This window comes from Adiantum capillus-veneris, chromosome 14 (assembly GCF_014529385.1).
Source record: "Adiantum capillus-veneris isolate H3 chromosome 14, ASM1452938v2, whole genome shotgun sequence".
NCBI classification, from domain to species: Eukaryota; Viridiplantae; Streptophyta; class Polypodiopsida; order Polypodiales; family Pteridaceae; genus Adiantum; species Adiantum capillus-veneris.
In genome coordinates, this window is record NC_140944.1 from 8,370,579 (window position 1) to 8,393,647 (window position 23,069).

The 23,069-nt window shown below is 44.3% G+C and overlaps 1 protein-coding gene across 4 annotated transcripts in view; it reads right to left on the reverse strand.

Moving 5' to 3' along the window:
* LOC147441864 (uncharacterized) overlaps nucleotides 1-23,069 on the reverse strand; it is an 89,484-nt gene that overhangs the window by 25,365 nt on the left and 41,050 nt on the right. For all 4 annotated transcript variants that reach the window (XM_086528257.1, XM_086528260.1, XM_086528261.1 and 1 more), the window contains exons 2-3: nucleotides 7,779-7,852; nucleotides 6,781-7,567 (exon numbers count right to left, since the gene is read on the reverse strand). In XM_086528257.1, coding sequence (XP_086384383.1) covers nucleotides 6,781-7,567; nucleotides 7,779-7,852 — 861 coding nt within the window. The remainder of the gene's footprint in view (nucleotides 1-6,780; nucleotides 7,568-7,778; nucleotides 7,853-23,069) is intronic.

Here is a 23,069-nt window from a genome sequence, read left to right on the forward strand (position 1 = left end):
CCCAAAACGGCTGCCCATGCATGAAAAGAGGTTTCATACTCCTACATACGCAGACATCTGCAAACCTTGGATAATTTTTTCATACGCATATGCAAACTGGACTTTTAAGGATTTTTGATTGGGCAAATTGACAAACACTAGTGTTTCAAGAAGTGTGGAAGGGAAATGCTATCAACTATGGATCACAGACGAGAACAATTATTTTCCTAATAGCCTACTTATTGATGCAATCTAAAGTGATACAGGATGTAAATTCGAGCTGTGTGATTTTTACATTATAACCTACTTATTGATGCAATCTAAAGTGATACAGAATGTAAACTTGAGTTGTGTGAGTTTTACATTATGTATGCATTCTTGGAATCAAAAATCTGTTGATAATTATATGGACAAATTTTGACAACTAATAGGTGAAGCCTACAGATTGTTTTAAAAAAAACAACCGACCTGTTTCCAAAGTCCAAGCTACATCATGCATCGAAGCACTTTCTTGCTTGGAAGTTGACAAAATGCAAAGGTCTAGGTAGCCATAGTCACCACCCGAAATGGAAACGGCAGAAACGGAAACAGAAAAACCGGTGTTTTGGAGTTTCGTCCGAGGCAGAAACGGCTTTTAAAAAAAATATATTTAAACAATATATTTCATAAAGCAAGTAGCCTAGGGGACTATAAGTGTATTACTAACCGAAACACATCAAAACAAGATAGAGAAGCTTCAAAAAACTTAATGCTTCAGGTAAACCGTAAACTTACAGTCTACAACCCTACAAGTTACAACTTAATAGACTTTTTCAAATACTACAGAGTGTCAAACCAAGGTACAACTTACAAGATACATCACACATGTCACAAGTAAGAACTGTCCATACGCTACAAGAGCCTATCTCTCTGTGTGTGCAGACACTTGTTGTTCGCTCCTAAAGCTTTGCCCATGAGACTGCTCGCAAAAACAACAAATTGGAAAAAATTGCATATTTCCCTTAAATTTACCCTTTAGAAAAAAAGGGTCCGAAACAGAGTTTCTTCTTGTCCGAAATAGTGAGGAAACGGCGTTGCCGTTTGGGGCCCCCAAAACGTTGTTTCTTGTTACTATGTAGGTAGCAGGAGCCACCTAGTTAACATTTGAGTAAACCATATCCTCTATTCCACCTTTGCACAAACTTGACAAGTAAAAGTTGGTATTTCATTGAAGTGTCCTTTGTCTTCTCATTTCTATAAACAGGTTCTATGATTTAGTGATGTACATTTTACCGACTGGCATAAACTTGCATAATTTGTTCTAAATTTTTGTTATTATAAATAGTTGATGTCACAAGTAAATTTGTTTCTTATTAGTAGGTTCCCCCAAGTTCAGAAAAAGAAAAATCCTTGTGAAAAATCATGGAGATTCCAAATGAAATCGACATGTCGTGGAGAATTTGAAAGGTTTACACTTGAGAATTCGGACAATCATTGATATTCAAATCATAATGAGATGGATATATCATGGAGAAGCGGAGAGGTGTAAAGTGGAGAATCTAGAAGGTTGAGTGGATACAAACATCTCATATGCATAAGCGAAGGAGTGTAAACAAACATCTCATATACATAAGCGAAGGGTCATTTTAGGAGTGGTAGGTGGAAAGCCAAAAATTTGGAGGGCTATCGTGAGGACTCGGAAGGTCGCACTTGGGTTTTAAAATCATACAAGTAAATGGGTTTTGTAAGATAGAAAATTTTTGTTCGCTCCCTGTGTATTCTACTCAAGTAACTCTCTCTCTCTCTCTCTCTCTCTCTCTCTCTCTCTCTCTCTCTCTCTCTCTCTCTCTCTCTCTCTCTCTCTCTCCATTTCACACTTATCCCCACTTTGTACCTTTATGGCATGATACCATTGCTCAGCCTACCAGCCACCCATAGGAGTCGGTAGCACTCCTATCATTTCTTTGTTTGTAGTTTTCTTGTTTGTACCCAGACTTGGTACTAGACTCATCATTGTAATCAGTTGGTCTCATAGGTCATTTTGGCCTCTTGTAGACGTTAATATATCATTTCATTTCTCTCTCTCTCTCTCTCTCTCTCTCTCTCTCTCTCTCTCTCTCTCTCTCTCTCTCTCTCTCTCTCTCTCTCTCTCCATTTCACACATGAGCTAGCCTCTCTTTACTCGGCCGAGGTCGAGCATGGCCTATGCCTCCTCCACCCATCCACACCACTCTCAGTTCTCACATCACATATCTCTTCCGTTCTCCACACTTCAGCTATTAGCTCTTTTCCACACACCACTCACACAGGACGCACTCCCCCCCCCCGGGACTATGCCTCAGAACCGCTGGTATGATGATGAGTGCAGAGAGCTATACCGACGCCTCCGTGCACGGCGAGCCTTAGGAGAGATCACAGAGAAAGAGGCCAGACGGCATATGAAGACGCTGACACGCCAAAAGCGTCGAGCATTCGAAGAGGCACAGGAGCTTGAGCTATACCGCCTATTCATGAGCATGGATAGCGCGACGGCATGGCGCACCCTGCGCGAGCCACGTCCGACTACAGCTATTGAGGATCCACAGATATGGCATGATTATGCAGAGCGACTTTATGAGGTGCCAGGGCAGCCTCCTATCCCACAGCCACACGAGCCACGCCCCACGTGCTCCTCCTTCTTTACAGCAGAGATGGTAGAGAGGGCCATACGCCGCATGCAGAACAGACGATCAGCTGACCATACTGGATTACAGAGTGAGCACATCATTTATGCGGCCTCCACTATAGCCCCGTTGATTGCACATGTCTTCAACCGGGCTATAGGGGAGGGCTTCCCAGAGGAGTGGACACAGCACACCATAGTGCCTATCCACAAATCTGGCGACACCCTGGACCCAGGGAACTACAGGACTATCATGATTGGCCACACGATGGCCAAGCTATATGGAGCAGTACTTGAGGCACAGCTCAGCTGCTACGCAGAGATCGAGGGTTTACGAGCTCCAGGCCAGGCAGGTTTCAAACGAGCTTTCTCCACCACTGATCACATCTTCGTTCTGCGCTGCCTCATTGATGGGGCAAAGGCGCGGAAGAAGAGGCTTTACTGCTGCTTTGTGGATTTCCGCAAGGCCTTTGACACAGTCCCACGCGAGAGACTCTTCCAGCGCCTTCACAGCATTGGGGTACCAACAGAGATGATTTGGGCCATATATGCTCTCTACGAGAGGGTGACGGGTCGAGTTCGTTGCCCAGGAGGTTTTTCAGAGACCATTGCTAGCACCATTGGTGTTAAGCAAGGATGCCCACTCTCCCCGACACTCTTTGGGCTCTACATCGACGAGATCTCCGACTACATACTGCGAGCAGTAGGAGAGGGGAGCGACTTGGCAGGTACTCTGGTCCACATCATGTTATATGCTGATGATATTGTGTTGATTTCAGAGTCACCCGAGGGCTTGCAACGCCATCTTGAGGCCTTGGACGAATTCAGCACACACAGGGGGTTGACTGTGAACCTTGGCAAAACCAAGGTTATGATCTTTCACACATCCAGTGCAGTGAGGAGCGCTGCCACCTTCACAGCAGCAGGAGGACAGGTTGATGTAGTCACCTCCTATGTCTACCTTGGCATCACATTCACCAGCCTACCAGGACCCTTCACTATGAGGCAGGCTGCTGCTGACAGGCTCACCCGAGGATATGCAGCTCTGGCCATGCTAGAGCGGAGATGCCACCAGGCACACTTTCAGGAGCCCCGCACGAAGGGGTGGCTTTTCGACACCTTAGTCACCCCGGCCTTGATGTACTCGGCGGCAGTATGGGCACCAGGATTGACAGCTGACCAGTGGACACAGCTTGAGAGGCCACAGGTATGTATGATCTCACGCTTGCTCCGCAGCAAGAAGACAGTGCCACATGACATTATTAGAGCCGAGCTCGCCACACCACCTATGGTTGTAGAGGCACTATTCCAGACAGTCTGCTTCATCCAGAGGATGAGAGAGCTACCTCCTGACAGACTTACTCGTAGAGCATTTGAGGCAGCTATACAGCTATCAGAGAGTGGGCATGAGAGAGCATGGTACTCACAGGTCAGAGCATGGTTTGAGGGACACGGTCTTGACATGGAGAGCCTACCACCATTCCAGTACGACCCCCACTCACCATATGTTCACCTCTCTCGCAGTGAGAGGAACTTGGTATTGAGACAGGATTTGTGGCAGCTATACACTAGGAGAGTCTGGGAGTCACCTGGCTTGGGGACGAGGATGTCAGATTACAGAGACCAGTTTCTCACCATATTGTCTGGGGGGTTCATACAGAGACCACGCTACATGGACACATATATGCCACATAGCTCGCGGGTGGCGATTGGTCAGCTGAGAGTGGCTTCACACAGGTTAGAGATTGAGATCGGGAGACATACTGGTGTTCCCAGGGAGGAGCGAGTCTGTAGAGCCTGCACAGAGGAGGTGGAGAGTGAGGAGCACTTTATATGTAGATGCAGAGCATACACTGAGATCAGAGGCAGGTATGAGGCCTTATTCAGAGGACAGCCCACTCTCAGAGAGATCATGGACTCTCGAGATCAGAGACAGTTCGGACGTTTCTTACTAGAGATACAGAGCCATCGGGACACACTACTACAGCCACACACAGCTACACAGACAGAGGGGAGACAGTCGCAGCTCACAGACTTCTTTCAGAGGATTGCCGCCCCTCCCTCACCAGACACTCAGAGGGGAGTGACACTCCCACAGGCGGAGGTGAGCCGAGCTAGACGACGACCACGAGTCACAGGCTATAGGGGCGCGAGCTCCCACCACCGACAGATCGAGGAGATCCGAGCCCGGGAGCCCCGTGCCACTGAGGAGCAAGTGGCTCAGATGAGGGCCGACCCGACAGCTTTCATCCGGGTAGCCTTGGCACCAGACCCGCCCATGTACCACATCTTACATCCCCCCATTAGTACAGGATGGAGCTAGATAGCTTGATGCATTCTCATGATTGTACTACCTTGAGCATATAGACATGCATATACCCCTAGAGATAGAGCTCCATCCCTCCTCAGATACTCCACTACCTACATTCAGTTCAGTTTTGTATCAGTTTTGTTTCATTTGTCTTTTCGATAGACGGATGACATACACACCATGTACATTTGATTTGTCTCATAGGCCGATTTCGGCCTGACATAGACGTTAAAAATCTTTCTTTCTTTCTTTCTTTTCTCTCTCTCTCTCTCTCTCTCTCTCTCTCTCTCTCTCTCTCTCTCTCTCTCTCTCTCAAAATGTTGTCTCCGTTCTCGTGTCTTCGTGATTGCCGGCGTGACGTAGACTAGCGCACCATTTTTGTTGTCATTGATGACCAGTGCATCATTAATGTCGTTGTTGATGGCCAACACACCATTTTTGTTGTTGTTAAGAGAATCTTTGAATTAGGAATACCTTTGTTTCTTACTAGTTGTACATCCAAATCATGAGTTTTTTTGTTCTCACAAACTAGATTCTCCTATTAATTAAAAAACACCCCACCTTGCTACATCAACCCCTACCATGAGGAAGTATGTACAAAGAGGTTAGACTCACTTAAGATAAAAACAGACTCTACAATGTCGATTTATTGAAATGGGAGGGGGGAAAGCCAAATAGGTGGCATGTGCTGCCATCGAAGGCCACAGTCCACCATGAGGAAGGGTCCTGCCTTGCAAAGGCTATAACAAAGGCTTGATGTCACCTCTTAGCCAGATTTGTGTTGTCGTAATGCGATCATATTGACCTCATGAGTGTTTAATACACGCTCGACCCAGAAAGCCAGAACGCTTAGTGTGGGCGACCCCTTGAATACTTGAAGCACCAAGCTCCCGTATGAACTAGATGGGAAGGCATTTTCTTATTGAAGATCCCTCTCGTAGGTCCATGTCTACAAAAAAAAATTGAATGGGGCATTGATAAGGGCACTCTGCCTGCTGAAGCAGAATAGCCAGGCTCCGTTTTGTAGCTTGGGCCGATAAGGCAGGCCATGCAGCTGCCACCCAAGTGTAGGTTGTTGGGTATATGGCCTTTGGCATATGCACCAATATATGGTGTGTACCTTCCTTAGTTTAGTCACTAGCCTATGTGGCAGCTTGTCATGTGACTTCCATGTGATGTGTCCGAGGTGTACTAGAATCCAAATGAGTTGTACATCAGTCCAAACGACCTCCCTAGCCTCATGGGTCGTTCTCACATTTGTAGGGTTTCATTTGGGGTGCCTCTTAATGCTAATTTCATTGGTACTACTACATTGTACTACACTAGCTACTTCTACTTAAGTAACCCATCTTGTACCCACTTCTAGTGTGAGTTATGGTCAATAATGTAATTCATTTTCAGCTTGCTACATCTTGTGCATTGTGCCATTGCTTATTGCTTAATTATCATTATGAATGCTACGCTTATCAACCACACCCTAATCCTTGGAAGTTACAAATGGTATCAGAGCCATGAGTAGTAATTAACTTCTTGTGCTTGTAGCATTCTAATTACTTGTCACTCTCGCTAACCAAGTATTTGATTAATCATGTATGGGCATGTTCTTGGAACACCAAGTGAGCCACTGTGACAATATGATCTAGTTGACATGTGCCTTTCTACATCCTGTGATCTCCATGCACATAGACCGATGCATAATCACATAAAGGCTCTGGCGATGGAAAGACTCAATTAACTGGCTCATTGCAGTCATGGCCAACAACTTTTAAATCTCATAAATGTTAAGGACAACCTTTATGTTTCAATAACTTTATCCATTCTTCTCAAAGAGAAATTGCCTGTAAGTCACCTGAACATGAGATCCGTGGGCTGGCTGGGTCCTGTAATAATAAAGGTTGTTCCCTCTGTACGACTGGATCAATTCCACCTTTGGCTCTGGCATCTTCTGACATTGACTCAAAAGCATGTACTTCTGATGGGCACCAGTAAGTGTTTGCTCCAGTTTTCTGATTTTTTCCATACTCCAAGCATCAGACCCAAGCTGATCAAGAAGAACACCTTTTGACACATCCTGTTGATTGTCGGGCCTCTTTGGCATGTCACAAACCCCATCTTGTTGCTTCTTGAAAGTTTTCAAGTCTGTTTTGGCAGAAACACAAGCATTCCCCCCCTCCGTCCATACAGGTTTGTTACTAGTGGCTGGTCTGTTGGCCCTTACTTCCACATCAATGGCTGGAGAAAACTGAGTGAGATATTTAAGATGTGAGTCGGGGAGGTGATTCGCCCTCAGAAACACCTCTTTTTGAAGATCACCTTCAAGCGCATAAATCCTAAGTTTTAAGACAGATATTGCTGCCTCTCTCAATTGCGTTGCAGCATCTGCTTCCAGTTTGTCTTTGATTAAATCCAGGGTTTTCTCTTCCATTGTTTCAAGCTGACCATGTAATTTATCAACTTGATCTTGAAGTGCAGATATTGTAGCATTAGCTTCATCTAATTGCGATGAAATCACTTCAGCTCTTTGTGTTGCGCTTTGGTAATTGCAGTCCATTTTTTGCAGTTCACCTTGTAGTTCCCCAGCTGTCTGGGTGGCAAGATACAGCTTTTCTTCCGCTTGTGCCAATGCGTCGTTTGACCTAGAAAAAGTGCAGATTGCAGGTCGTTTTCAGCGTGTGTGACCATAGCTTCAGAAGAAATGATGTTTAAGAAAGCCTACACTCTGCAGAAGTTTAAAACAGTGTGAACTCTCAAGAGCCAACAAGCCTAAAACTACTCAGCACAAGCTTAAACAGTGTGAACTCGTAAGTGCAAGTTTCTATGAAACAACAAAAAATTTTGAAGCTGTACTTGTCTGAACTGATCCTCTCTAGCTGCTTCATGTCTTGGAGCTCTTTCATGTAATTTTCCTTCTCTAACGACAACTGCAACATGGTGGTTATGTTTAGTCAAAAATTAAGCGATCACTTTCTGAAATTCAAAACAAAGACTTCTCCCTAGGGATCAAGTGTAGTATTGCACATGACGTCAAATCTGATGAGAAGAAAACATTTAATCACTGGTATGTTGAGAATAAATATTAGATTTTTGCGAGATAGAAAAGATTCTTCTTCCCTTTTGTGGGCATAATGAAAATGAGCTCCATCCATCCCATAGGGTTGAAAGCACTAAAAATCATATACCTTCATAAGTTCAGAATAGTCTAAACTCACGAATTATAAGAGGGAATAAAGCACTCATAAAACTATAAAAGCAAGGGACACAAGAGAAGAAAAGAAAAATAAAAAACAAACAAACAAACTAACTAAATCACTTTGTTTGCTACGAAACAAAACTAGATAAAACAAAACATTATTAACTTAAAAATGTTTTTAGAAAAGGCATGTGTAAAATAAGTTGACACAATGTATTTGGCTTAAAACAAGTACTCAACTTGAAGCATAAAAAGGATAAGACATCTTAAAAACTTAATCCTAGAAATCAAACTTCACACAACAACTTTTAACAAAACACATTCTTAAGTCCTCAGGTAAGTTAAATACGAAATCGAAAAATGAATACTACTACAAACCTACGAAGAGCAAAGAACCAAACTTGACAATATGTGATCTCAACTTCGCTGCTTGTCCAAACAGGAAGAATAAGATTATCACCTTTATCATGCATAGCTTGGACAACAGCTATGACATCCCTACTCACGTCGTCAGTGCCCAAGAGTAGGTGCAGGTTTATATAGAGGTCATTCATGCTTTGAACGTACTCTACAAAACCAACGAGCTGAGTTTCTATCACCCTCCGGAGGTGATGGGCATACTCAGCCATCATAAAGGCTAGCATTTGTCAAGCTAAATTAAAAATACTAGAAGCGCTAAAGATCAAAACAACAACATAAGGTGTTATTAAGTCAAACAATAAGTGGGCTTTTTAGCTCCCCACTTCTATTGAATTTACTACTAATTATTTTGAACATTCCAAAGGAAGAAATATTAAAAATAAACTTACTACGATGCAAAAATGAACGAATGTTTTTCATGATTCTTTTGAATGAGTATCCTTTTTCAACTAGTAAAGAAATAAGATTGAGCAACAAAAGTAGATTTACTAGAACAAAGACGAGAAAATCTAAATAGTTGAGAGCAAATGACAACGCACTTAGCTAAAAGAGAAATGTTCGAAGAAATGTGAGGCATACGGATGATTTTTAGATTGGCATATTCTGGTTCAAGGCGCTTATCATAGATATCTACTTCTAATCCCAAGGGAGTCTGAAAAATCTTAAGGTCTAAAAAGGCACAACAAAACTCCTTGGGATAAATTCCTCCGCCTAAAGAACTCGAATTCAAGTACATAAAATCTTGGAAAGAAGGAACGTCAGGGACAAAAAGATCATCTACAAAGTGTCTTACATTGCATAACTTGAGCAAAAATATTGGGCAAGTGTTAGCAAGGACAAGACGCTCCATAAGATCAAACTCATAAGTAAAAGATAGAAATTAGCAAGAAAAACAGCACAATTGGTACCCATAGGGATACCAATTGTTTGCTTGAAAAGAGAGTCGCCGATGGTTATATATCACTAGATTGTCCCACACACACAAACAGGAGGGAAAGTAAAACAGGCGGCTTGTAACCACAGTGGATAGAGCCATTACTCTCTACTAAGAAAGAACACTCTACCCTATTTCGAAGAAAAGCCCTGCATCTGTGCTCCCTCCGGCCAATTATTTTGTGCTAAAAAAGATGAAGACAATCAACCCACACATCTCTATCTCTTAGATGAAAGGATCCTCAGACTCTTGGTTTTCTGAGGTTACTAAAACTGAAAAATCCCAAAGGAATAAGGTGTGGTAGTAGTTCTTGTTTCCCGACTAAAAACCTTATTAAAGCAATTTAAACATACGAGATTAAAACAGATATTTAAAAATCACAACTTAAAGATGTGACCACCTAATAAAGTAAAAAGTAGATGAATGCACATTAGCAACAAGCACACTGAAATTCGAGTTACAGCCGCATTTTCAGACCTATGCAATTTTGGGTGGACAGCAGCTTATTGACTTGTGTTTTGAGGCATTGAAGGATGCTATCTCCTGCCAGTATACCATCCGGTGGTGGTCCGTGCGGTCTATTGGTGACTGCTACATCACATAGTGGCTTCGGCTTCCGCTTGATCAACCCCCCCTCACATCTCTCTCTCTCTCTCTCTCTCTCTCTCTCTCTCTCTCTCTCTCTCTCTCGTCGGCTAGATCTTTAAGGTCTCTTGGGATAGTTACCTACAACGTTAAAACTCTCTTCTTCTTCTTCTTCTCTCTCTCTCTCTCTCTCTCTCTCTCTCTCTCTCTCTCTCTCTCTCTCTCTCTCTGTGTGTGTGTGTGTGTGTGTGTGTGTGTGCGCGCGCGCGCGCAAGGAAAAGAGGCTGATTCTATTACTTGAAAATCTCCCAGAACGCCCAAATGGTGCCTATTCTGAGAGCAAGTACATCACTGTTTACATAGCAAACCCATAGGCATCAAACGGAAAATTGTAAAACAAGATACAACTTAGGCACATGGCCAAACGGAAAAGACTTAAGGCCAGGGTTTTAAACCTCTCCTAGAGAGAGAAAACGTGCCCTGGCAAGCTAAATGGAGAGAGGATGGTAGTAGCCTCTGAAAGATAGGCACTTCGACAAAAAGCCCATTTAGCGACTGTAAATCAAGAACCAGAGCCACCAAAAGTCACCAGCGGTGAAGATGACAATGAGCAGCTACGAGAAGCTCAATGTCGGGCAAAGCCCACTAGCTAGTAAAATCTGACAGCAAAAGGTAATGGAAGAACAGAAGGGGGAGAGCAGTTGGGGAGGAAGGTGAGGGAGAAGAGGCAGCTGACATCACCAAGAGACTTCGGCAGGATGGCACAAGGTGGGTAAAAAAGCACTCCACCCAAGCAGTCAAGGAGCTTTCATCCAGAAGAGCAAGCAATCCACTTGCTGAAGGTGGCTCCTGAAGACCATAACTAAAGAGGGAACTCTAGGGAGACGGTGTAGGAGGCTTTAAAAACTGCGTCCAAGTGAAAACCGTCCGAAGAGTCCTCGGAGAGGGAGGAGAGAGAAAAGCAACAAAAAACAAAAGCAACAGAAAAGGACAAAAAAAAAGAACAGTAAACTCGAAGGACATGCATCCACGCACTCACTCACATACACACACACACTCCCTCGAAAGCAAGTCTTCAAAGGGCAATGAAACAAACACACGAGCACGCACACACACAGACTAAAAGATACAATCAAGAACAACCAGGAAACAAGGAAAGAAGAGAAAAGAAAGAAACAAAAAGGAAGCAAAAAAGAAAACAAACCCAAAACAAGTAGGGCAACGACAACACAGCTGGACCAACACAAGGAGAAACACCCGAACAACTAACAGGGAGTTTACAGCACCAAAAGGAAGAAGGTTTGTGTGGGAGACGAGGTTGCACAAGCAACCTTCTCCAGGCAGAGACAGCGGTCCTCAGGGGCTTCATATTGATGGATGATAGGCGGTGCCTCTGAAAGCGGGAATGTGACAGAAGAGGAGAGGGGTTCTGTAAACCTTAAGCGACCACCGTAGTTAAAAGTACAGTGGTTGCTTAAGATAGGGAGCCGTTCGTCACAGTGGGAAATCGAACCACTGCATCCAGGGTCCACCACATGGAGATCTCTCTCTCTCTCTCTCTCTCTCTCTCTCTCTCTCTCTCTCTCTCTCTCTCTCTCTCTCTCTCTCTCTCTCTCTCTACTATATTCTGAGTACATAAGAGACCTCGGGAGATTCTCAATGGCCTATCTCCCAAAGGAAGTACAAAAGAGGAGTGATACTGTGTAGGCTATGTAAACATCAAGGTGGTCTGTACAATGAATGTAGAATGAACCACTGTGGGGGTTCATAATGCATGTCATGTGGCCTAGATCCTGACGGAAAATAACTGATGACCGTGCCCATGTGTGGAGAAAGAGGCATCGACATTGCTCTGCTGCATTGGAGGAGCCGGCTAAAGAATCCCACCAACTCCAAACAATATGCAGCAGCTCCGGCTCACAGTCCTCCATAGTGGATGCCCACTCGAATCAACAAACAACAAACTGCCATCCACACTGGCTGCACAAAAGGACAAACCCAGAAACAGTGCCTCAAAGACTCGGGCTCAAAGTACATCTCTAACAAGTTGGGTCATGACTAGTGACTGCCGACCAAGTACCAATAGGCAATCCTGCATGTGCTAGCATCCACATGAAAAAACATATCCTGTTGTTGATCCGGAGGGTCCAAATGCATGACCAAAACTCTCTCTGGAACACGGGGAGGATGTGCTGATCCTGTCAAACCTACGATTGGCGTGGATGGTGAGAAGGGCGTCAAGTCTGCAAAAAAGTCTCCTCCCAAGGAAAACAGAGTACTCAAAAAAGGATAGAGGGGCTCCATCATGGCTCGACGGAGGCCACTGCCACTCATCAGGATCCCACTCCAACTGAACAAGAGGCTTTCCTTGCCAAATCGAGTCTCCAAAGTGGTGCCTCCTTGGTAGTGAAAACAGGATCAACCCAGAACCTCCTTTGGAAAGAGCATACCCCTCTGATAGCTTGCCAATGGGCAGTCAACTGTTGATCCGGTGAAACCCCACCCTAAAACTCGAGTCTGATGTGACGTCCATGATGCCCTATCTCCGAAATGCTAAAGACTAGATTATTCTGTTGAACAACAATCGGGTCTCCCAAGTGAGGATCGAAATACACCCACCATCCGTGATGAGAAGGTAAAAGAGTCTGTCTCCCGATAAGGGTGTGCCAATCGGGTGGAATAGCCTCATCAATCTCTCTCATAGGGGCAACAACCCCTCTGAGGATCCCGTATATAGCTCCAAACACCTGTGCCCCAACCAAGTAAGCTTCTACTTGCTCGCCCATCATCCCATATAGCCCAGTCAATGTGTATCCGCTCACCTAACTAACGGCCTTCTGAATCTGTCACACGTGCATTCCATTCCATACAAGGGGCTGCCTTGCTACCTCCTCGACACGCGAAGGCCGGTGGTGAATTAAAGCAAGACTTAAATCCTTCCAAATCAGCAGCAAGCAGCGCATAAATGATGACAAATGAGATGTATCCAAGGGTGCATCTGTAATGATGAATCTGATGGTCGGGCCTGTAGTATCTAGAGAGCCGAAATGAGGAGATGTATGTGACAAAGCATAGTGTAAAAACTGTTTCCAAGGCTCTGCTCCTGGAAACAATCAGTGAACAATCAGCTTCGCAAGCAATGCCTTGCTTTGCATCTTTGAATCAATACTCCCGAGTCCTCCCTCTTTAGAAAAAATGGTTTGTCTCCCAAAGGACTCATGGTCGATTGTTTGTAGAGCCATCTAGGCCATCCCACTGAGTGAAGAGTCATGCAAGATGTGGTGAACCAAGCTGTCGCAAGAAGAACCTAATTCATCACAAGAGCTCTGCCAAGCCAGAGATGAATGCAAGGATGACCAATGGCAAAGTTTCTTCCTGATAGACTACAGCACGGATGCAAATTGCTACTCAACTGACACATCAATGCCGACATGGAAACTAAAATATCTGCAAGTCTTCCCTCTAGGTAGCCAAGTGAAATTATCCTACGCACCCCACTGACAATCCGCATCCACTCCTACAAGAAAACCAGAGGACGTGTGCCAATTGATGAGAGCAACCGTTGGCCAAGCAAAAGGTTGCAAGAGCATCCCGTACCACGCTAGAAGCACTACGGTGTAATGCAGATACCTCCGATTAAAAGCAAGGGGAAACCCATCCTCTGACTAGTGCCCTCCAAGAAACCCCAATCTATTCTATCATAAACCTTCTCAAAATCAAGAAGCATGAATGCTATAGGCAGATCTGTCTGACCAGCCCATTCAATTGCCTCATAGAAAGTGAAGATGTTATCCAAAATACAGTTGTCCTGCACAAAACCTGTCTGCGAGGCATGGATGACACTCTCTCTCTCTCTCTCTCTCTCTCTCTCTCTCTCTCTCTCTCTCTCTCTCTCTCTCTCTCTCTCTCTCTCTCTCTCTCTCTTCCAGCGCCTTGTGCAACAAAAGAAGAGAGCTTACCTAACTCAGTTGGAGAGAGATATATATCAACTATTCTTGAGCCAAGACTTTGGTGAGGCTCACAGATTGTTCATGAGCACTCCCCAGCACCAACTATTGCATCTACAGACATATGGGGGTGCGTATGCTACTTCTCTCTACATGGCCCCGAACGAGCAGTTCCACCGTGGCATGCCCATGCACTTGCGCTTTCTTTTGGCTAGTGTGTGTCCAATCATGACAGTATGGTAATTCCCAAGCAAAGTAGGGTCCCCAGATTTGGAAAAATAGGTACAATCATGGACATGATCGTATCAGGGAAACCCTCACACATAGCTCTATTGAACATCAATGCAAAAAGATCAGGCCAAAGATCTTTCGTATGTATAAAACGCTCAGCAACCAAACCATCATGGTCATATTCTCTCCCAGTCTTCATCTTATCAATAGCCTTCTTTACCATCTTTGCAGTAGAGAGGGCATCCGAGCGCCATGCCAAGTTGGTTTCAGGAGCGGTTTCTCTACCCTAGATCACATTCTCATTGTACGAGCTATTATTGAGGAGGGCAGTGGGAGGAGGATTTATTGTAGCTTTGTGGTTTTTTGCAGCAAAGCTTTTGATACAGTTTCGAGGGGCAGATTGATGCATAGATTGCAGGAGCTAGGAGTGCTGGTAGAGCTCATATAGGGGATCACAGCTGAAACCGGCCCATAGGGTAGTAGACTTTAGCTTTCACCGGATTATTTACTTGATAAAATTTACTTGACTTTACGACACAAAGAAACTTCACGAATAAATTGGTGACTGGAATTGTGCAACTTTTCCCTTAACTTTTCTTTCCATATGTGCCAAAATATACTCAGGTACCAAGATCTCATCAAGTTCCTCAACTTCTGGTTGATTCTCATCCAGCATATCTTCTAGCACATCTCCCACAAAGGTCTTAAAAGACTCACGTGAAACGCATTATGAATCTTCAAAGTGTGAGGCAATTTCAGCCTGTACGCAGCATCCCTGATCTTATCAAGCACTTGAAAAGGCCCATAATAACGCATGTTGAGCTTGGGGAATAGCCTTTCTTCCTTGCCCTTCATCTTCTTTAACCTTGCCTTTTCAAACCATGAAAGAACCCAATCACCGGGTGAAAACAACAATTCATGTCAGTGATGATCAACAGCCCTTTTCTGCTTCGCTTGAGTCTTCTCCAAGATAAGCTTGATTTTCTTGTACATTTCATCCATATTCTCAACATATTGATCTGCTTCGAAAATTTTATCCTTTTTGTGCAAAATGGGAGGAACCTTTTTGCCACCCTCAACAATATCCAAAGGTGCCTTGCCTGTTGACTTAATGCACCGTATTGTTGTACGCATACTCAAGCATGGGTAGATATTGTTTCCACTTGCCCTTCTTACCTTACACATAGCATTTCAGCACATTTAAGACAATAGAATTAGCCTCTTCTAACTATCCATCAGTTTGTGGATGAAATGAGGAGAAAAACTTGAGCGTGGTGCCCATGTACAAGACTCTCCAAGATAGGCTGGTCATACGAGGATTACGATCACTGACAATAGACTGCGGCATACCATAGTTTCGTTGCCGGGATACAATCACTTTTTCCTTAAAGAGTGAGCCTTCGTTGGTTTGCGGCGAAGACACAAAGCATAGGAGATCGAAATTACACTATGGCTGATAGAGAGAACGACACCAGGAGTTCCTCTTCATAGGATAGACAGGTTGTTCCTCCTCCAATGTTTGACCGTGGCGAGAGTTCACAGCCACCCTTGTCTGTACCTTTTGTTGATTTGAATGCTCCACAAGGTCAAGGGTTTATATTAGAAGAGGATGCATTTAGGAAAGTTGGTTGCTACTGTGTGTGTTTTCTCAGTTGGTGTAAAACCCTAGGTTTATGGAATTTCTGCAAGTGCCACCGGTGTCACAACTGACAAGGCAACTTTCTCATGCAGGAGCACGTTGAGGCTCAAGCCCCGGTCCCTTGTGCATCTCAGCAAGGCAGGGAGCACTCACATGTTGCAGAGTCAGTTGGGACTCCAAGACAAATTCCTTCTGTCCACGAACACGTGGTTAGGACGCCTAGTCCACACACTTTACCAATTCAGCCAGCCACTTTTCAGAGTCCAAATGTTGCATTAATGGACAAGGAACCAGTTTCCAGGCTATGCAACAAGTTTTTCCACCGCCCACGATCCTACCTGGGTATTTTGGGGATGGATCTGTGTTTCAGAGCACAGCTAGTTATGCGCCTGAAAACCAGCAATATATGCCAAGAACGGTCTTTGGGGGTATGCAAGGCATGATGCCAGACCCCATGTATGCTAACATTGGCATGCAGCAAGGGTTTCAGTGCAATCAGAGACAGTTTGGGGTGCCACAGGGCAATTTTGGCATGGCTAGTTTTTTCGACCAACAGGCACATATGGCACTTGTGACTTAATATGTCAATGGCCAAGGGGCACCGATGATCCCTATTACAGTGCCCATGTTGCAGCCACTTACCTATGATAATTTAGGAGTACTTGAAAAGCCAAAAGCATACAAGGAAGGTGGTGCAGCTGTGAAGTTTGATACTTTCAACGGCTTTGAGGATAAGACAAAGGCTCTTACTTTCCTCCAGCAGTTTGATACAACTTATGCAAGGGGAAATTTTACAGAGGCCTCCAAGGTTAGGAAAGCTGCCACTTTCTTGAAAGGCAATTCGCTTACATAGTGGACAACACTGATGATGCAAGGACAGGCACCCGCCACATGGGTATACTTCAAGCAAATGTTTGCATCTATGTGGATGTCAAATGAATTTGAAGCCGACGTCATGACAAATTGGCACCAACTTACTACAGCCACCTGCAAGAGCCTACAAGAGTACAATCGGAGGTTCTCTTACGCGTTGCTCTCAGTAACCTCCTACAGGTTTGTTCCACTGACAAAGCAAATTGGGAAGTATTGTTGTGGGCTGCCTAAAGGGCTTCGAGACTACTGTACAAGTAACAGAGTGGCTACCCGTACTCAGCTTATGAAAGTTGCTAACACTAGTCATTACAACACTGATGATGCAAGGACAGGCACCCGCCACATGGGTATACTTCAAGCAAATGTTTGCATCTATGTGGATGTCCAGTGAATTTGAAGCAGACGTCATGACAGATTGGCACCAACTTACTACAGCCACCTACAAGAGCCTACAAGAGTATAATCGGAGGTTCTCTTACGCATTGCTCTCAGTAACCTCCTACAGGTTTGTGCCACTGACAAAGCAAATTGGGAAGTATTGTTGTGGGCTTCCTAAAGGGCTTCGAGACTACTGTACAAAGAACAAAGTGGCTACCCGTACTTAGCTTATGAAAGTTGCTAACACTGGTCATGCCTTATTGAAGGGAGAGGACAGTGGGTTTCAAGGCAACGTGAAGGGGGGTCAGCAAAAGAAAAATTCAGCAAAGAAGCCCGTTGTGAAAGTGACTCCTCAAGCGTCCCAAGGGTCAGAAAAGACAGGGAAAGCTAAGGACTCAGCCAAGACGTCTGAAGGACTGGCTAACAAAAAGAAAATGAAGCCTTTTGTGCGCAAGGCATTCGAGGAAAGAAGGCTTTAATGGCTGAGAACAAATGCTTTATATGCGAGCAACCTTGCCATTTTGCTGCAAATTGTCTCCATAGGAGGAGACCAACTGACTCAGAGCAGAGGACAAAGAGGACAAGAAAGGGAAAGAGGCCCAAACCATGGCCAGGTTAGTTTCAGATATGGTGGGTGATACTCAAATGCCAGTGAGTTATGTAGAGCGTGGGGTAATGTCAGAGACCAGACAACACTTATCTTCTTTGATTTAGGTGCTAAAGCAAACTTTATCTCACCAGAGTTGTCCATCAAGTTGGGTATCAAAGCCAAAGAGATGGGGTACACAGCAGAGGCAGGGTTGGTATAACCGGCCTGTACAATGTAGAGGGCGGTACTATTTCAATTACCTGTTTACACAGAGCACTGAGAAGGGAAGAGAACACAGTTGCGTCCAGCGACTAGAATGTCACTGCGCACATGAGACCGACACCCTGTAGGCTTGGGCGTCCCCTCCTGTTGATGGAAGTGGAAAACTGCACCAGGAGCCGCCATGTGTCCAGTTTGCCCCTTTTGAGTTAATTCTCTAGTTCCCACTGACTTATAAAGTTATAAGTGACTTTTCGAGTGGCCCAGACTTCATTTGGCGCACACAGGCTTCCATACTCATTAGGATTCAGTGCTAACTGGCCCGACCAGTCCCAGACTGACCGACCCAGACTCCCGCTGTGAGAAACCTATTCGGCTGCAGCCGTTTCACACTGGCCATGCAATGTCCACTTGCACCTTTTCAAGGGTTCCGAGGAAAACAAGTAAAAATAAAAATAAATAAAAATACCTAGTACTTATTTACGGAAGGCAACAGGAAAAATACACCTCCTGGTGACACACCCCACCCTTGAAATACTGCAAGCGACCTCGCTTGCATGCCAATAATACATGCGGTATCTCCTGATATCACATATATTCTATGATGGGAATCCAAGATATACATGCTTCCGAAAATGTAGCATTGGACGATTAAACAATCCCACCAACCTAGCTACGACGCATATATCAAGCATACAAGTCTTCTAGTGTACTCTCAAGCACAAACTTCTCTAGCTAAATTGTGTATGGAAAGAGTAGATACAATTGCTTAACTACTCTCTTGAGCATCATGAACCATGCTCTTGCCTTGCTCCAGAAAAGGCTACATCAAGTCACTGTGGGTTCCATCTGAAAGGCTTCAAGAGACAATTGCAATAGCTGAGGTGAATCAACCAATTCAGACTCTTCCATCCATTTGGCATCCAACGATGGATAGTTCTTGAACTTCACCAAATAGCGTCTTGCAACCTTTCTTTCTTTATGTGCCAATATCTGTTCAAGAACAAGGATTTCATCCAATTATTCCACTTCGGGTTGTTTCTCATCAAGTATATTCTCTGGCACATCACCAACAAAGGGTCTTAGAAGACTGACATGAAAAGCATTATGTATTTTCCAGCCTTCGGGTAGCTTCAACCTGTAAGCTACATAGCTGATCTTTTCTGAAATCTGAAAAGGACCATAATATCACATACTGAGCTTAGGAAACAAGTGTTCCTTGCCTTTCCTTTTCCTTAACCTGGCCTTTTCAAAGCGCAAAAGCACCCAATCACCAAGTGAAAATACAAGTTCACGACGGTGACGATCAGCAGCTTTCTTTTGTTTAGCCTGAGTCTTCTCAAGAGCAATCTTTATCTTCCTGTATGTTTCATCCATATCTTGTATATACTTGTTTGCCTCAAAAATCTTGTCCTTAGTTTGCAAAATGGGCGGGAATTTCTTCCCTCCTACCACTATCTCAAATGGTGCCTTACCTGTTGACGTATGCACAGTGTTATTGTAAGCATATTCAACCAATGGAAGATGGTGTTCCCAAGTTGCCTTGTGCTCTGACACATAACATTTGAGCAGGTCCAGAACAATAGAATTTGCCTCTTCTGACTGTCCATCAGTTTGCGGATGAAAAGAAGAAGAGAACTTTAGCGTAGTGCCCATGTTCTCAAACAATGCCTTCCAGAAAAGACTCGTCATACGTGGATCCCTGTCACTGACAATTGACTGAGGCATCCCGTGATATTTAAAGATATTGCTCCTAAATATCTTGACCATGTGTTCTGGCTTTATCTTCTTCCTCACAGGAATGAAATGGGCTTGCTTACTGAACCTACAAATGATAGTCCAAATCCCATCATTGCCTCTTTGTGTCCTTGGAAGATCAAAGATAAAGTCCATTGCTATGCTTTCCCATGGCCTATCTGGGATCGGCAATGGCTGCAACAATCCCGGTTGCTTTTGTCTCTCAAATTTGACTTTTTGGCATAATAAGCATGATCTTACAAATGTGTCAACATCTTGACGCAAAGCTGGCCAATAGAAGAATGCCTCAACCCCTTTCACTGTCGCATCAATTCCACGATGCCCAGCATAAGGTGGAGCGTGACTTTCCATCAAAATCTTTAGCCGTAACTGTTTAGTAAAGCATAACTTTCCATGCATCATGAGAAAGTCATTCTTAAGGATATAGTGCTCATGATGTTGCCCATCAACAAGCTGGTCATAGATCCTTGCAAAATCTGAATCTTCAGCATATTGTGTCTTCATTTCGTCTAGTTCACAATGGTACGGAATTGACACTGCTGAAATTTGGGGCTTTCGTGACAACGCATCAGCCACCACGTTCTTTTTCCCTTGCACATGCACAATCTGAAAATGGAACATTGACAAGATGTTTGCCCATCGCATGTGCTTCTCAGACAACTTCGTCAGTGTAAGAAAATATCGCAAGGTTTGATGATCTGTTTGGACAACAAAATCAGCCCCTAGCAGATAGTGTTTCCAACTAGTGAGAGCATGAATTACTGCCAACAATTCTTTCTCATAGACTTGCAAGTTCCTTTCAGTCTTCAAAAGAATTCTGCTCTCATATGCAACTACTCGGCAATTCTGCATTAGAACTGCACCAAGACTATGGCCACACGCATCACATTGAACCACAAAAGGTTTGGAAAGATCTGGCAAAATGATTACCGGATTTGAAGTCAGCTTCTCTTTCAAGTGTTTGAACGCTAAAATTTCCTTGGCTGTCCACTTGAAAGTAACTCCTTTCCCTTGCAATGCATGGAGTGGAGAAGCAATCTCAGCAAAATTTCAGATGAACCTCCTGTAGTAGGAACATAAACCTAGAAAGCTTCGAATGTCATGTACGGACTTCAAGTCTGGCCATGACCTAATTGCTTCCACTTTAGCGGGATCCATGCGTACCCCATCCTTTGAAACAATGTGCCCAAGGAAGTGAATCTCTTGCAAAAAGAATTCACTCTTTTTCGCATTAATGAGTAGCCTGTTCTTACGTAACTCATTGAAAACTGCAGTCAAGTGATCCCTGTGCTCCTCTTCAGACTTCGAATAGACAATCATGTCATCAAAGAAGGTACCCACGAAGTTTCTATGTGGTCTAAAAATTCTGTCCATCATTCTATTAAACGTGGCAGGAGCATTTGTGAGACCAAATGGCATAACAAGAAACTCATAGAGACCAAATGTTGTCCTGAACGCAGTCTTATGGACATCTTCTGGCCTAATGCGTATCTAATGATACCCACTCTTTAGGTCTATTCTTGTAAACAATGACGCTCCCTCAAGCCGATCAAGAATGTCATCTATCCTCGGTATGGGGAACCTGTTCTTGATGGTATTCTTATTCAAGGCGCGATAGTCAATGCACATGCGCCATGAACCATCCTTCTTCTGCACTAAGAGTACAGGCGAACAAAAAGGGGATGAACTGGGCTGAATCAGCCCCTTCTCTAAAAGCTCGTTGACCTGACTCATAATCTCTTTCTGCTGGGCTGCACTAACCCTGTATGGTGGTCTATTCGGTGGACTAGAACCTGGCACAAGATCTTTGGTATGATCCTCAGGTCTCTCAAGAGGTAACTCCCCTGGCAAAGAGTCCGAAAAACAATCACTGAAATCACTCAAAAAAGTTGACCTGTCTTTATCTAAGGTAGACAAATTAGATACAACTTGAGGTACTTCTTTTGCAAAGATCAAGTACGCAGAAAGATGATTCTTTATTACAGATGAAATAGCAGAAGCAGAAACAACTAGAACAGACTCGCCTTTAAGCTTTACATCAAGGATATGAGTCTTTCCTCTATGTACAAGGGTAATCTTTTTGTTGTAAGTATCCACCATAGCATGCAACCTGTAACACCATGGGATACCCAGTAACACATCACAGCCCTCAAGTGGCATAATATGAAATTCTTCCGCATCCACATAGCTCTGAATGTGCAGACAAAGCTTTCCCAAAATGGGAGTAACAGGCTCTGAATGACCTGGGCATGCCAAACCTGCACAAATGCCCATCTCCTCTGCACGAATGCCCAACTTTGATGCCAATTCTGGTGATATGAAATTTGCACGGGCCCCTGGATCAAAGAAAACCAGCACTGTCTGGTCTCTAACTTTGCCCCAAGCTCTGCACAGCTCCGTGGCATCTGTGTTTGGCTGGTCTCCAACCAAATCTGGAACAAGTCCTGCACTTGGCTTTGGCTTCTTCCCTTTATGGTCTGACTCGTCATCCTTATCCTGTGACTTCTTCTGTGGGCATTCATTTGCAAAATGTCCTTCCTGTTCACAAATGTAGCATTTCTTGGCCTCCCTAAGAGCTTTCCGTTCTTCAAAAGTTTTGCCAGAAAAATGCCTCTTTTGTCCTTGTCCTCGTCCCGAAGAAGACTTAGACTGCTTCTTGGACGTATCACCTTCTTCAGTGGAGGGCTTCTTTGTGGGAGGCTCAGAAGGCTTTGCTACAACATTGCCCTTGGTTGAAAACTGTTTGCCCTCGGACCCTTTCTTGTGGCTATTAAATCCATCGGAATCTCCCTTCGACAGATTGCTGGCCACTCTTGCATTCTCTATCAACTGAAACATATTCATGACGGTAGTCTTTGTGCAGTAGTCCCTGATTTTCTTGGGCAATCCGCAACAGTACTTCTCAATCTGTTCTGACAATGCCAAAAACTTGTAAGAGGTACTGGCAACAATGCGGCCCAAAACTGTTTATTGTATTCTTCCAAGTTCGCACACTGTTTAGCATTCAACTCGTGCCATTCTGTCATCACATCCACTTCAAGAGTGTTTGTCAACCATGCAGGCGCAAAAAGCTGTTTGAATTGGACCCACGTTGTTGGGGCTTGACCCTGGTTCAACAATGCGGTCCACCATTGAAGCGCATTCCCTTTCAGGTCAAAGCCTTCAATTGATCCTCAGTTCCTCAGAAAGTTTCAAACTTCACTCCCTGCCCACCTTCCTTGTAATCCTTCAACTGACTCAAAGGAGCCACATTATCATAAACAGGTGCCTGTAACAGTGGTGCTCCATGATTGTCCATTCCAGCACTGGCATCAACTGTTTTACCTGTCATATCTGCATTTTGTACGTATGGCTGCGAAAAACCAGCTATACCAA